Source organism: Ascaphus truei, chromosome 1 (assembly GCF_040206685.1).
Source record: "Ascaphus truei isolate aAscTru1 chromosome 1, aAscTru1.hap1, whole genome shotgun sequence".
NCBI classification, from domain to species: Eukaryota; Metazoa; Chordata; class Amphibia; order Anura; family Ascaphidae; genus Ascaphus; species Ascaphus truei.
Window position 1 is genome coordinate 495,881,250 of NC_134483.1, and position 14,765 is coordinate 495,896,014.

Below are 14,765 nucleotides of genomic sequence, written 5' to 3' on the forward strand. Positions count from 1 at the left end.
GTTTTATTTTCTCTTCCTCCCCCCCTCCCCTCCTCACTGTTGTCCATGATCTTCTCACTAATGCCTGTCCACCTCCCTATTCAAGGGGCAAAACAAGATTTGAAGCAGTGTGATTTCTATGCTTGTGGAAGGGGAGGGCGGTTCTGCTCAGCACAGTAACATCACCCAGAAGGGAATCCCTCTCAAATGCTTTGCCATGTAAAAAAAATAGAAATCAAATCTTTTAAAATGCAGTTGTGATTGAAAATGATAAAGTATCATCAAGATTTAACACATCATATACTGCTGTATTTGTTTCCCCTTCATACTTAAATTCATGGCGCCATCCATTCCTGCAAATCCTGTTTTGGTATCAGAAGTTTATACTCTGAAGTGACCCAAGCAAATGGTTGATCTTGAACAGTTTTTGGTAGAGCTACTCTGGATAAACCAATATTAGAGCTGCGGAAGAATATCTTGCAAAACTTTAATAACAAGTAGGCAAGATAATTTCACAATTGGGTAATTGCACTATCTTTGAACTGAAAATAATGTGATGTAGTGACGGACAAGTCGGTCTTTCTCCCTGTTCCGTCGGCACCGAAAATTAGATTGCAAGCTCTTTTTGAAGCAGAGTTTGATTCCTTAGCATCAATGTATTTATTTATACAATGTTTTACCAGGAAGTAATACATTGAGAGTTGCCTCTCGTTTTCAGGTCTGTCCTGGGCACAGAGTGTAGATCGTGTTGTCCCTTGTGCTGTCCAGCTGCTGTTTGTCAATGGGTCACCCTCTCCCAGCATTCTATTAATGTTCTTAATAAGTAAATCTCCCAGCCTTACAAACAGCCGGCATGATCACGTGTTCCACCATGGCCTTTCCACATTAACAGATTACATTTTCCATCAATGCAGTCGCTTAAATAGTATAACTGGACTATGGACTCTAAACTCTAATTAGGAATATGAGATTAAACATGCAACTCCATGGTACAATAGGGAAATGCTTGGTTCTGAATGAAGTGAGCAGCAGCAGCAGCACTACGCAAGTGTAATTTACACAGATGGGATTAACTTCTTCCTGACTCGTGTTGCTAATAGGCAGGACAAGGACATGCATAGAATAAGCTGTGGGATTCCGTTGAAAACAAAAAAACAGCAGACTGATGTAATTCAGCAATAACATCACACCTGCAAATACAACTTAATGTCGCGGTTGTACTTATTACTACTTTGTTAACCCTGCAGTAGTGGCTTTATTCAAGAACATGTTTCCCTGAAAAGGTACATTCAGAGAAGAAGAAAAATAAAGATACACACATACACATATACACTTTATTTTTTATTTTTTCAGGAATAATAGGGCCCCAGCGCAGCATGATATCGGCTCAAGCTTCTTTTTGAATTATTAAATAAATTAATATAAATATAAATAAATAAACAACGTGCGAAACTGTGTGGCCATGTTGCATGAGCACTCGCGTAATTCACTCCATTCTTCTCCTTTTTGCAGGCTGATCACCTTAAAAGTCCTTAACAGCATTGTTTTGCTAGGGAAGTCTTGCCAATATGTCAAGGAAGCGAAAATGGAAGAGAAGTTGTTCCAGCCACCTGCCACAAACATGTCTGGGAAGGCACAGAAGAAAGCCCAAAGTAAATCCAAAACAAATCAAGGTACATGCAGTATTTTGAAATATTGAAATCTTTCTCTCTCTGATCTGTTAGTTTAGCTGTTCTTATCTCGTACCATAGGAATACGTCAGTTCTCACATTAGAACTAACCCGACAAAACACTGTGTACTACATTGGTTTACTCTGTGGAGGTGTCTGGTTTCTGCACCACAATACAGAACATTAAAGTGCTGATATCTTCACCAGCTACCCTAACGTGTTAAAATGTGTTGAACATGTAATGAACTAATGCGTCACCCAAGAACTACTAAAACCTTCCAATAGGAAAAAGTATGAGATGTAATTGCAAAATCGGGTACTTTCATATGTAAGCGATAGAATAGGTAGCAGCTTTGAATTGCTAAGGACACATTTTTTGCAAGGGTTTGTATGGCAAATAATATATTTAGTGTGTGTGTGTGTGTGTGTGTGTGTGTGTGTGTGTGTGTGTGTGCTGTATATGTCTCCATGGTTATCAATAATAATAAAACAAGTGATATAGGTATATTTGGAAATGTGTATTTAAAAAAAAAGTTATACATTTGATAGGATGTTATAAAGAAGTACTGTACGTGAAATGTATATATTTTATATATACGTGAAATATATATATATTTTATATATCTTTTATATCTATTTTATATATCTTTTAGCATAGTCTCCAGGCCATGCTGTAAAAAAAATTACAATGCCGTTTGACTTTAATGTATACATATTAAGTTAAAGATGTATTGTTTCTGTACATTTTAAAGAAATGTTTTTTTATACCCATAACCTTATTGGTACAACTTTTCATGACAACTTCTAGTCAATTATCCAGATCGCGTGATATTGGGAAATCACAAACACCACAAATTTGTAGTCTGTAGCTGTAAGATTTTGTTGTATACTGTAGATTTATGATAGAAGTTCACTCTTGCAGCTGCTCCCCAGAATACAAATTTGCTACACATTTATTGAACCCTTATGTATTTTTAAAAGGGTCAATAAATGTAACATTATCCAGCAGATCTGAGCAGTTGTGCATCTTTTTGCTGTTTAAAAAACTTCCATCACAAATGTACATAGACTCAGGTACAACCACTGAGATCTGCTGAATGTTATATTATAAACCCTTGCACTAAAATAGCAGGATTCAATAAATGTAACATTATTAAGCTGTTATAGGTCTACATTTACCTAATGGTGCTGTTACACAAGACTCCTTCAGCACCTGATGGTACCGTACTTATTCAACTGAATGGGCCTTGTGTCCTGTGGATAGAACCGCTAAGTAAATATGGGCCTAGATATGATTTGCCTGGATCTTTTTTTGCTATGTTGTGAGTTGGAGGTCATATTGGCTGATCTGTATGGCAGCCAGATCATTTAGATTTTTCTCTTGACCGTGTGGAGTTTAACATTTTGTTTGGTGTAAATGTTTAGGAAATATATTACAATAATTGAATGTCACTAAGTTGCTTTCCTTTCCCCCAGGGATTCCCACAGATGAGACTTTCAGTGATTCAGTCACCAGCCAACCAATTGGTCCGCAAGCAAGTACAACACCACTTCTTGTGGAAAGCAACTCAGACCAATTCCTGACCACACCGGATGAAGAAGAAAAAGATATCACCCAAGATAATTCAGAGTTGAAACACCGATCAGAAAATAAGGATTTGCTAGACATAGATAGGTTTACCATCTGTGGAAACAGAATTGACTGATGTGTTAAGTTGATATATGGGATTGGACAGAAAGGACAAGAGGGAGCTGGAAATGGCACTTGGATATTTATTTATGTTTTTTAAGTTATTTCTAGCAAACAAAAAGTTAATTTCCCTTCACAGGTAACATGCCCTGATTGCAGTTAGCCCAGGCAATCCTATTGAATTTTACCTGGGTTGGAAGTCTAGAGCTTTTCCCAAACTTGTGACTTATGCTTGTGAGCTTGGCAGAACTGCAGTTTCTCTCTTAAGGAAATTGGAAAGGACTTTGCTTTGCAAAGCTGTGCTTTGAACAGAATGATTGATTTGTTTTTCTGTAGGATTGATACAGACTGCACGATGCTGTAAAAAGGTCTCATGATTTTAGTTTCTGAAATGTGGACTGAGTTAGTAAAAATCCTTAGTCTCATAATGAGTGGCCACTTATCATAACCCTCCTAAATTCCTGGACCACTGTCACATGCCTTAACTAGCTCAAATAAGTCTAACCATCAAACATTGGACCGTTAATCACTAGCATAAATCTTCAGTAATAAAATGGCTTGCAACACAATTGCAGTGTGTTGAACAACTGGCAACTATATTTACATTGTAGACGGCTAATTTTTACTTTTAGTAGCTTTGATGCAGGGCCCTTTTCATAGGGTTTATGATTATGTTCCTGTTAAAGTGTTCAGGAAAACAATATTTTAAAAGGTATAGTTATTTAGTGATCTGCACTGTTTTTATTTGACAGACTTCATTTGTAATAGAAAAGCTGTATAGTGTATTGTACCACATGGCAGTGAGGACTTATTCAGTTGACTGGCAAGGTTTTGCACTTCCATCGAACAGTGAATTATAGAACAGAAACAAACAGAGGATACTCCAGTTTTTGGTCCATGATTCATTGGTGACAAATAGCTCAGGAAATGTAAATTTATAGCTCCAAATATTGCACAACACACAGTTGTGAGGTTTAGTCTTTGGTTCAGACGTCATAAATCTAGGTGTCCCCAATAAAGTCACATGAACTCAATGTGCAATAAAGAGTTGGGGTGACTGTAGGTGGTGATAGAGTATGCGTATGTGGTAATGCAGCAAGAGACTTGCAAGACAAATATCATGGACCTATTGCATCTATGAAGAACTCGCATTGTGGCCCAAGGAAGGTAACATCACCCATCACTATGTGCCATCATTTATCCCATTTCTGTGGGGTAATTAGAACATTCCTTTTTTTGCCTCTATTGTAAAGCAAGGTGCATCTACGCAACTCGAGTGTGTAAATAAAAAAATGTTATTTTACTACAAAGGGCAATATAAATGCAGACTATTCATGTTCCTGTTGATAAGTGAGTGAGTACATGATCAACCACAAGAAAAAGACCTGCTTAAGAGGACCCTTTTGGTATAGAGATGGCTATTTTGAACTGATTTGTCAATGCTACAGTTGGATAAAAAAAAGTTGTTCTGAAGACTTAATCTTATCCAAACTTTTATTACTAGCTCATTCAACATATTTGCTTAAGACAAAAGAAAATTAATATAAGCATTGTTTCCTATACGATTGCAGTGTGTACTGTTTGCTCAGTGTCCATGTAGCTGATGTTTTTACAGAGGAATAAGAAAAGAATATGGGGTCTATGCAGCAAGGCAATTTTGGAGCACAACCGGGGCATTTTCCTCCTGCACCTACGTAAATTGAAGCATTTTGCTCCAATTTTACCCATCTGCCCCAGCTTGCTCCATGGGAAAGTTCAGCGGGAGGAGTTACATGGTGCACAGATTGAACTGTATCACATTTTGCGTCTGTGCCATTTTTATACCTTTTTATTTGCCCTAAAAACATAACATACTGCATCAGATGCACAGTAGGAAACTGTTCTTACATATGCCGCAGCTCTGCTTCAAAAAACAGAAGGAGCAGCACACCGAAATACATCTTTCTCTGGTACATGGACCCCTATATCTTTTGAATTAAAAAAATATGTATTTATGCAAGCTTCCTACTAATCTTTTGTAGACCACTCTAATGCTTTGAAAAAAAGATGATACTTCCAATTACATTTATTCTGCAGAGACTGTTTTGAAGTAAACAATGTGCATTTCTATCACCCAGTGGGGGTTTTTTTTTTTATCTCAAAATTATAGAAATCCCCTTTTTAATTTAGGATAATAAGAAATGTTACATTTCTGTGTGCAGATAAAAACAAGGGGCTACACCATCAATAAATAGAAACGTTTGGTGATAATTTAGTCATCTTTACCTTATTCATGAAAGTTACACCTGAATATTCAAGAAAATGTCATTGTTTTTGCCTCTGCTAGCCACTCTACAAAGATGATGATAAACTTTTAATGACTTTAAAGATTTCAGATTATTTTTGTTGTGATGTTTACTCAATTGTATGCTGGATTGGGGTTGAAAACAAGAGGCCAATTTTGATCTGAAACATTATTTTTAAAGGTCACTGCACGTGGTATCTAGTCAGCATATTTTATTAATGTGCCTATCTACTGTACATCTGTTAATCAAAGCGCTAAGATTCTGCTAACATACATATTACAAGTTTAAAATCGGATTGCATATCAATGTTGGAGTGATGCCAAAACAAAGCATATTGAGAAGAATGACAGTGATTAAAATTGAGACTAAGGTCTCAATTATTTTTAGGAAAAAAAATTAGTCAAGGTTTGTCCACAATTAAATAGAACCGATACTGAGACCTTAAAATAAAAATTGATTTTTATAATGTGGTGCAGTTATGAAATCTTTTGGTGATATGCTACTTGCGGAAGAAACCGGAATGATTTTGTTTTCTTCTGCTGGAAATCATATTGTGTACAAGTTTTATAAGTGCATCTTGTTAAACTAATTGAAATAAATTTTGTAATCTTTCATAATCACTGTGAAGTGTTTCCATTCAGTGCAGTGTTCTCATGCCCTGTAACATCATACCTCACTTCTATCGCCTGGTTTAACAGTACGAGCAATAATTCTAGGTTTGTGTACAAGATCTTCTACGCAGGCATTGCTCACATTTCAATACTCATCGGTTTTAGCTTCTGAAAGAACAGACAATGATGAAATAGACTTCAGATGCTTCAGTACTGACACATGTTACACTGGCAGATTAAGAACATTGTTACCCCTCTACACTTTAATCATAATTCTAATGATTTGTGGGGAATGTATCTGCACATTTGCACATTGGTACTTTGAACATTGTCGGTGTCTGGGTTTTAGCTTCATATAAGTGTGAAATATAATATCACTAAATAGGTATTGGCCACTTTTTTTTTTCCTTTTACTGTATATAGTTCATTGGCAGTGCACTGTAGCGAGTTGGTGAAGTTGCTAGAAAATTATTTTAGGTAAAATGTTTGAACAAAGTTTTTGATGTCAAGCGAAAGAAAAAAAGAAAGTGAAGGGCGCCCTTCACTTTCTTTTTCTTTCTTTTGAGGTTTTCTCTATCCTGAGAGGAGTGGTATTCTCTCCTGTGGGGCAGCATCATCTACTTGTTGAACAGCACAACTACTTAATATTCCTACACACATATGAGGATTATATACCTTTAGGATTATTGGAACTATATCTCTACTGGTTTATGGTCTGTATTCCAAAGGGTTATAGCTATCAGTGGTTTTATATCTATTTATTGGTCTTTTTTGCATCATTGAGTATATTTATCAGTTTTTTCATTCTTGCGCTTCTATTTTTGATTAACTGTTTTAATTGATTTTATTACATATATTTATATTCTTTCCAAGGCTCATCCGCTCGGTGGTCAGATTAGGGCCATATCCTGTACCCCTAGAGGTTTACCTAGTGTTCAGGGGGATAAGGGTGTATTGAGCCAAGCGCACCCCAGTGCATGTGCCTCGGTACATATTTGTCCCTGTTAGAAGTCAAGCGACTACTTGCTATGACAGTCAACAAAGGCTGCAGAGCAATGCACTGAGTGCCTGCTTCAGAGAACCCCAGCCAAACTGCACAAAAGCAATAACATTCAAGTGGGGGGCAGGTATAAGAAATTTTTAATTGATTTGTTTTTGAGCTGAGTGGCACTGTATATCAATATATCTGGATGTTATAGTGGACAGTATTTCGCTACAAGGTTCCTTATTTCAAGGCTCCCAGAGAATGCTTTTTATCTTTTATAAAGGGATCCCATCATGAAGGAATGGAAACAACTTTGAAAGACGCTTGTTCAATACATTTTCTTGGAAAATGTATACCTTTCAGTCGGGATGTTTCAGGGTTTCGGCTCCTAGTGCTTAACCATTTTATTGCTCTGTTGACGTAGAATATAATGAATGGTGAAACCTGAAGGTCCTTATCACGTCCTTATATAATCATGCTTTACTCGGTTTTGAAGGGGGCATTCACAATCGGCGCTACGCAGCATCCCTGGCTACAAACTAAATGGAAGTGAACGTTTATATCACCTGAAGGAGGAAGCAATTGCGTAATCGCTAGTGCCGGAGGGGGCATGGCTACAGAGGTGGCCGCACACTCCAGCTGCACCTTTCTGATGATACAGTAAAGCCATCATAGACAAACTTTTAAATACTTAAAAGTATAAGTTCTACCCTTGGAATCTCTCCAGACAAACGGCACCGCTACTGGTGCTACGCAACAGCTTAAAGAAAACCAAGTGAAAGGGAACACAATATATAGACAAGTAAAAAAAAAAAATTAAAAATGCAAGAAAATAACTGAAATAGTAAACCATCAAAAATATGGCAAATCGCTAAACTGAGTATTGTATGTATATAGGGTGGGCTAATACCAAAGAAAAGCAGCGGGACATTGTACGTCAGTTGTATGCTATTTACCAATGAGATGCAAATAAAGTTAATGAAATATAGGTATACGGACCCGCAATGTACAGGAAATATGCTTTTGCAGGTGATAGAGTAAAGTGGGTTACAGATGGGTGAAGAAGTGCTCTTACTAACGGAGAAGAGCTCTGGTCTATCTTCTTGGCAGCCACATTGTGATGTACAGTGTAGACGTATTCGGAGAGAAGAAAGTGGCCCCATTAGAAGCACTGTCATATAGGGAGAGATGTCAAGATCCTCGGGTAAGGCGCCATTTAAACTCTACGTTGAGTTACAGCAAGAAAGTAATGAGATAAGCTACAAGCACTCTGTTCTATCTTCCCCATGGCCCCAATGTGGTGCATTCATAGGCATTGATGAGAAAGGGACACCATTAGAAGCTCTGTAGTGCATGTGAGGATGGAAAGATATCCAGGTAAGATATTAAAACTCTGTATAAAATAAGGACAATGGGGTATCAAAATGAGTTGCAAGTGCCCTGGGTTTTTTTCCAACAGTCCTTTTTGAACATATGTAGATGTATAGAGAGGCAAATCATTACAAGCGCTGTATTAGTGAGATCCTATGGTCCACATATATTGAGTGTCTTGGGTAACATTTCAGAAAATAAGGTGTGCGCATAAGTTTGGATACGATTGCAAGTCCCTAGCATTTGAATGTTCTACATATACTCAGATGAGTTTCTGCCAAATTGTCAAGGACATAGTAATAGAGAGGATTAGAACCTCGCTCTTGGGCAAGGGTAGAGAGGTGTATACCACCAACCCTCGCCTAGAAGAGCCTGAATCTTTGTTAATATCACTACGTAAAGCAGTTGCCCTGCAAAAAAGGCAAACTGGATAGATTATGCTTACATATTGTAGATATACAGTATGTAGAACAGACTAAAACATAGAACTAGAAATGCAATCAATCACACCACATATACCATATCGCTACAAGCAATATAAGGAGAACATTGATAGCTGTCAGAGAAGAAATAGAATGAGTGGGAAGTTTAGTATATGCACATATTTACTGTAGGTAAATAATGCTCCGATTGGTTGGATCATGCCTTCATTGAATTTATGCTGAACCTGACGGATAATACCTCCAAACCAAAACCTCCTGCACCCACACAATTGTCGAGCCAAGTAAAAAAAAAAAAAAGAATATGAATCCTAGTATTTTTGGTAAATATTTTAGAAAGTGTTACATTGCTTCCTCACGTTAGCAGTCAATATTGCAGCTACTGCTGCTCTTGATATTATAGCTGAAAAAAACTGCTACTTCACAAACAATATAAAGTCAACCCTTGGTTTTCTCAAGAGTTAAGAATCCAGAGATCTACCCTGCGTTCGGCAGAAAAGCATTGAGCTAAAGATAAATGCCCCTCTAAACTTACAGATCTTAGACATAACGAAAAACTATTTCAAACTTGTTATTAGAGACCAAAAAACATTATTTGGCCTCAAAGATTAAAATATCCAATAACAATTCACAGGAACTATTCAAAGACATCAACTCTTTTGCTTGCCTGTTTAAAAAAACACTCAAATTCGGAATCAAATTTCTGTCACACAGCTGTCAATACACAAATCTGATTATTTCCACAGTCGAACTGACAAACTAGGTGGTTTAAAAATGGTTTAATTCAGACACAAGTAAAAATTCAGCAACTCACAAATGCTGCAGGTAAAAGCGTGAGGAAGAACGGTAACAGAGGCCATCTCATGTTTTCTATTATTGTGTCCCGAATGACCCATGAGAGGTTAAAACTTTCATGGACATTGAATAATTGAACAATTGTTTTGGACTATATAAGGGACATCAGCCCTCCTACATTTTATCCCTGATGAAGTCGCTACTGTGAGTGATGAAATGCGTAAGGTTTGCTTCAGTTCTGTTGGACTTTTCACTGTGGTGGCATCTCGATCGCGGACGTAGGAGCTGCGGAACCCTGGCTGTGGCGCAGAGGTACTGGAGGAAGACTTCTTCAGTTACACCCCTCTGCACCTTTCTGGAAGTGATAGACGTCACCAGTCTACCCAAGATGGTGTTCCTGGCTCTGGACCAGGTTCGCATCGATCTGATGGCACCTGTTACTGTCCTTCCTCACAATTTTACTTGTGGCATTTGCAAGTTGCTGGATTTTACTTGTCTGATTGAAACCTTTTTTATACTGAATTACACCATAGAGCTTGTGCTCTCCTTTTTTGTTTATATACACACACACACCTACCTTTAGGCTCTTACTCAGCTCTGTTTCTTTGATTCCTGAAAGCTGAGAAAGTTGCACAATTAGAAATTAACATCTAATTAAACTCTGTGTCTCGAATGTAAATGTTTCTAAATCTGACTGTGTTTTCTCACTGTTGTCCTTCTTTAACCCAGCAAAGTTGATAAGAGAGGAGCAATGTGAATGAATCTTAAATTAAACGTTGTTCGTTACAACACGCTTAAGGGAATAAAATATCAGAAACTGAGGACTTCATTCAAAGCCTCATTGTGATCAAATTAATAATGCACCTTTGTATCCAAGAACAAACGTTTCCTATTCAGTGACCTTAAGCACATAATGAATAAATGATACAGTTACATACTGATATTCATGTTAGAGACAGCTTTGGTACTTTTTGATGCCAACTTTAATAGTCTGTTGTGTTTTTTGGGTGGTGATGATGTTGTTTGAGAATGGAACCTCGATTGTGTTAATTGTATCCTCTCTCATGTATGATATGATTGTATGGGGATGAGATAAGTACTAGTTCCCATGAGATTTAGCAGACTTGATTTATAAGAGAAGTAAATTGATCCATTTCTGACTGAGTAAGTAAAGTCAATTATGTTTTAGTAGATAGCTCATTTTGTTTTGAAAGTTTGAGTGTTTATTAATTACTAACAGCACATACTTTATTAATTACCAACAGCATAGTTTACACTATAGCATAGTTTATTAATTACTAACAGCACCGTATTCTTTGTCTGAGTAATAAAGGGCAATCTTTTGTCTAGTCCATCCAGCCAAACTGTACAACATAAATAGCCGACAAGTACAGTATGTGTAATTCCACTTTATACCACAAAAATACAATCTCACTCTAGGGCAGGGGTGCATAAGCTGGGGGGGCGCGAGATTTTCTGGGAAGGGTGCGGTGCTTAAAGAGGCCCCGCACTCTTCTCAAAGGCATTCAAATTAAATGCAGGGGGAGGGACGAAGACCTCTGTAAGGTCTCTTACCTTGGCTCAGACGGCTTCTGGCAACTCGTTCACATGGCAACGCAGCGTCAACCGACATCGCGAGTCACGTAACGCCGTGTTGCCATGGCAAAGTGATGTCACATGAAGTCGTGATGACAGAACGCCGGAGCCAAGGTAAGGGGGGGGGGGGCTCGAGCAGGGGGGGATAGATGGCAGGGGAGAAAGATTGCGCACCCCTGCTCTAGGGAATCAAATATCCAGAACAAGGTTCCCTTTTTCTTCTATTCTTCTTTCCCTCCCTTTTGGGGAAATGTTTGTGCATCGTCAGGGAATGACATGAAGAATAAAATGACTATAGTCCCAATTTTGCCAGTGCAGTACACATTACGGCATTGCTCTTTGAAAAATGCAGTGCCCTTTGTCTTGGTGTCATTATTGTGACTCTTCATGAACAAGGGTTTGATAAACCTCCTTTACAAACTTAGAATCTTTACATTCTTGTAAATATGTTTTCTCCTACCTTGTAAATATGTTGAGTAGTTATTGATTAATGCGCTCCAGCGCTGGATCCGTGTAATTCAAATTGTGAAATGATTCAGGAAGATGTTAGGATTGGGGCTAGTGAGGTATATAAATGTGTAAAGTCCCCTGAAAGGCCAAATGATCCCTGGAGATAAGGCTGGTGGTGATAACTCCTGTCAAATCTTCATAGGGATGGTCCCTGGACTCACAGCATACAACAATGCATAAATAAAGTCAATGGTACATATATGCCCCAATCCAAATGTCCTGGTTGGCGTGCAGCCAAGTGAAATTGCTGATATGATGAGGAAGAGAGAGAATAGGCGCAGAGCAAAAGGAGTGGGTCACCAAAAAGTAGAATAAAAAATAATCCTTTATGGGTCCATATAAAAAACGGAGTTAGACACCCTCCTACGCGTTTCGTGAAGTGTATTTTGATACACGAAACGCGTAGGAGGGCGTCTACCTCCGTTTTTTTCAATGGACCAATAAAGGATTATTTTTTATTCTACTTTTTGGTGACCCACTCCTTTGGCTGTGTGCCAGTTCTCTCTCTTCCTCATCTTGTAAATATGTTCAAAGAGGACAGTGGGCCATGCATACTACGTGTATGCGGTGTATCTTAGCAATGTTGCGAAGGTAAAAAACGGCACGATTTAGTAACAGCGTTTAAATGTGGTGGCCAAGGAAAGGGTGGAGTTGAATGTAACCCCTAGATTGCACACTTGCAAAACTGGGTGGAAGGTAGTGTTATTGACGGAAATGGAGAAAGGAACACTGGGGCCAGGTTTGGGAGGGAATATGAGGAGCTATGTCTTAGCCATGTTAAACGTGAGGCAACAAAGGGCCATCCAGAGCGTTATTGCTGGTAGGCTCTTTGTAACTTTTGACTGGAATGCAGGTGCAAGGTCAGGTGTAGATGAGTATAGTTGTGTCATCAGAATATAGATAATAGCTGAATCCAAAGGAGTGAATAAGGTCAAGCAAGAGTGTATATACTGTATATAGAGAAAAGTTGGGGAAGTAAAACCGAGCCTTGAGGCACAACTACAGACGTAGAGGAGGCGTTGGCAAAAGAAACACTGAAGAAGCGGTGGGAGAGGTAGGAGACAAACCAGGAGAGGGCAGTGCCATGGATGTCGAGAGTAAAGAATGTGTAGGCGAAGAGGGTAGTAAACAGTATCGAAAGCTGAGGAGAGGTCAGGAAGAAAGAAAGTGGAGTACTTTTTTCTTAAGATTTGTCAATATGGAGGTCATTAGCTACCTTGTGGAATGCCGAGCAGAAGTCCCACTATAGGGGGCCAGCAAGGTCATGGGAGGTGAGAAATTGAAGTATACGTAAAGAAACAAGAAATTCCAGAAGTTTAGAGGGAAAAGGCAAGAGGGAGACAGGGTGATCGTTAGAAGGGGAGATAAGGTTATGGGTGGTATTCTTTAAAGTAGGCTGAACAATAGCTTGTTTAATAAGCGATGGAAAAGAACCAGAACAACGAGATGAGTTAAAGATATCAGTAAGGATTGGGACCAGGTAAGAAGCTAAATATTTCAGGAGGTGGGAGGGAATGGTATCGAAGCTGCATGAGCTGGTTCAATTCCCGGTGTATGCTCCGTGTGACCTTGGGCAAGTCACTTTAGCTCCCTGTGCCTCAGGCACCAAAAAGATAGATTGTAAGCTCTACGGGGCAGGGACTGTCTGCAAAATGTCACTGTAAAGCGCTACATAAAACTAGCAGCACTATACAGTACAAGAACAAACTATTATTTATTATTATCAAGTTGGCCTAGAAAAGGGAGGGTTGGAGAGGACCAAATTGTGACTCTGGGAGAATGGCCTGCCAGGTCTTACACGAGAAGGGTAGGCCAGCAGAAGAGATAGTAGCTTCCAATCTGAATAAAAAGGAAAGAGCTACTTTAAGTAAGAGCCAAGAAGTGAAGAAAGTGAGAGTAAATAAAAGTTGTTCTGGAAATCTAAGCCTGTGTTAGAGAGAGAACCAGATCAATGCAGCCAGCTTAAAATACCTTCAGATTCTAATGTATTGGTCACATTGTATATGTCAGTAGGAACATGATAAAAAATAATGTTGTATAAGGAACTTGGCTAGATAATGTGTAGATGACAGCTAAAACCAATGGTCCAAGTGACCAACCAATTACTAAAAGTGTTTATTTGTTTATCCTCAGATAACTATTCACTATTGTGTTTCTTATTCTATGACAAACCTCACGCGGTTTGTATTATGGGCCAGGGTTGAAGAAGTACCTTTGGTTCCATCGCATTTCAGTACCAGTAACAGTGAGGCCTGTAATGAGAATAGTGGTCAGACCCTCAGAGGACTATTTTTATACAGATAAAAATCGACCCTTAAAGGTTTACCATAACCAACATGTTACACTCACTCCCCTCATCATTGATATATATGTTTAGTATAGTGGTAAACCAGCATAGAAAATAAATATCCCTTTGACTTTGGAAAGTCCAAACACAGTTCCAAACTTAGTGTTTTCCTGCTACGTTTTTCATCTTACCCTGTAGTTTTTTGTATTCCCTGTGGCTCTACAAAATGACTACTTTTCTAGGAAAGAAGCATATGGTGATAAAACACCGCTGTACTGTAGCTCTATAACAGTAAATGACACCATAATGATGCTTGATACGGGTAGAGGTCACTGATGGCCAAAAAGACCTAAACATATAATTACATAAAATAGAATTGTATAAGTGGACTGAAAAAATTGCCGGATATTTTAGATTCATATTCCGCTGTGTAAAACATTTTAGTATTTCAGTCACGTTGTGCTATTGTGTAGTGCCCCAAAGACGTAACTCCTAAAACATACGAATAAGTGTTTCAGTTACAAATTGTTGTATGTGAATAAATAT

The 14,765-nt window shown here is 38.4% G+C and overlaps 1 protein-coding gene across 1 annotated transcript in view; it reads left to right on the plus strand.

Annotated features, from left to right (window-relative positions):
- Positions 1–6,241, plus strand: part of TAPT1 (transmembrane anterior posterior transformation 1) — a 65,842-nt gene extending 59,601 nt beyond the window's left edge. Inside the window, exons 11-12 of the mRNA XM_075616610.1 lie at positions 1,492–1,652; positions 3,126–6,241. Of these exons, the coding sequence (XP_075472725.1) occupies positions 1,492–1,652; positions 3,126–3,355 (391 nt within the window). The 3' untranslated portion in view covers positions 3,356–6,241. The remainder of the gene's footprint in view (positions 1–1,491; positions 1,653–3,125) is intronic.
- Positions 6,242–14,765: the final 8,524 nt, after the last annotated feature.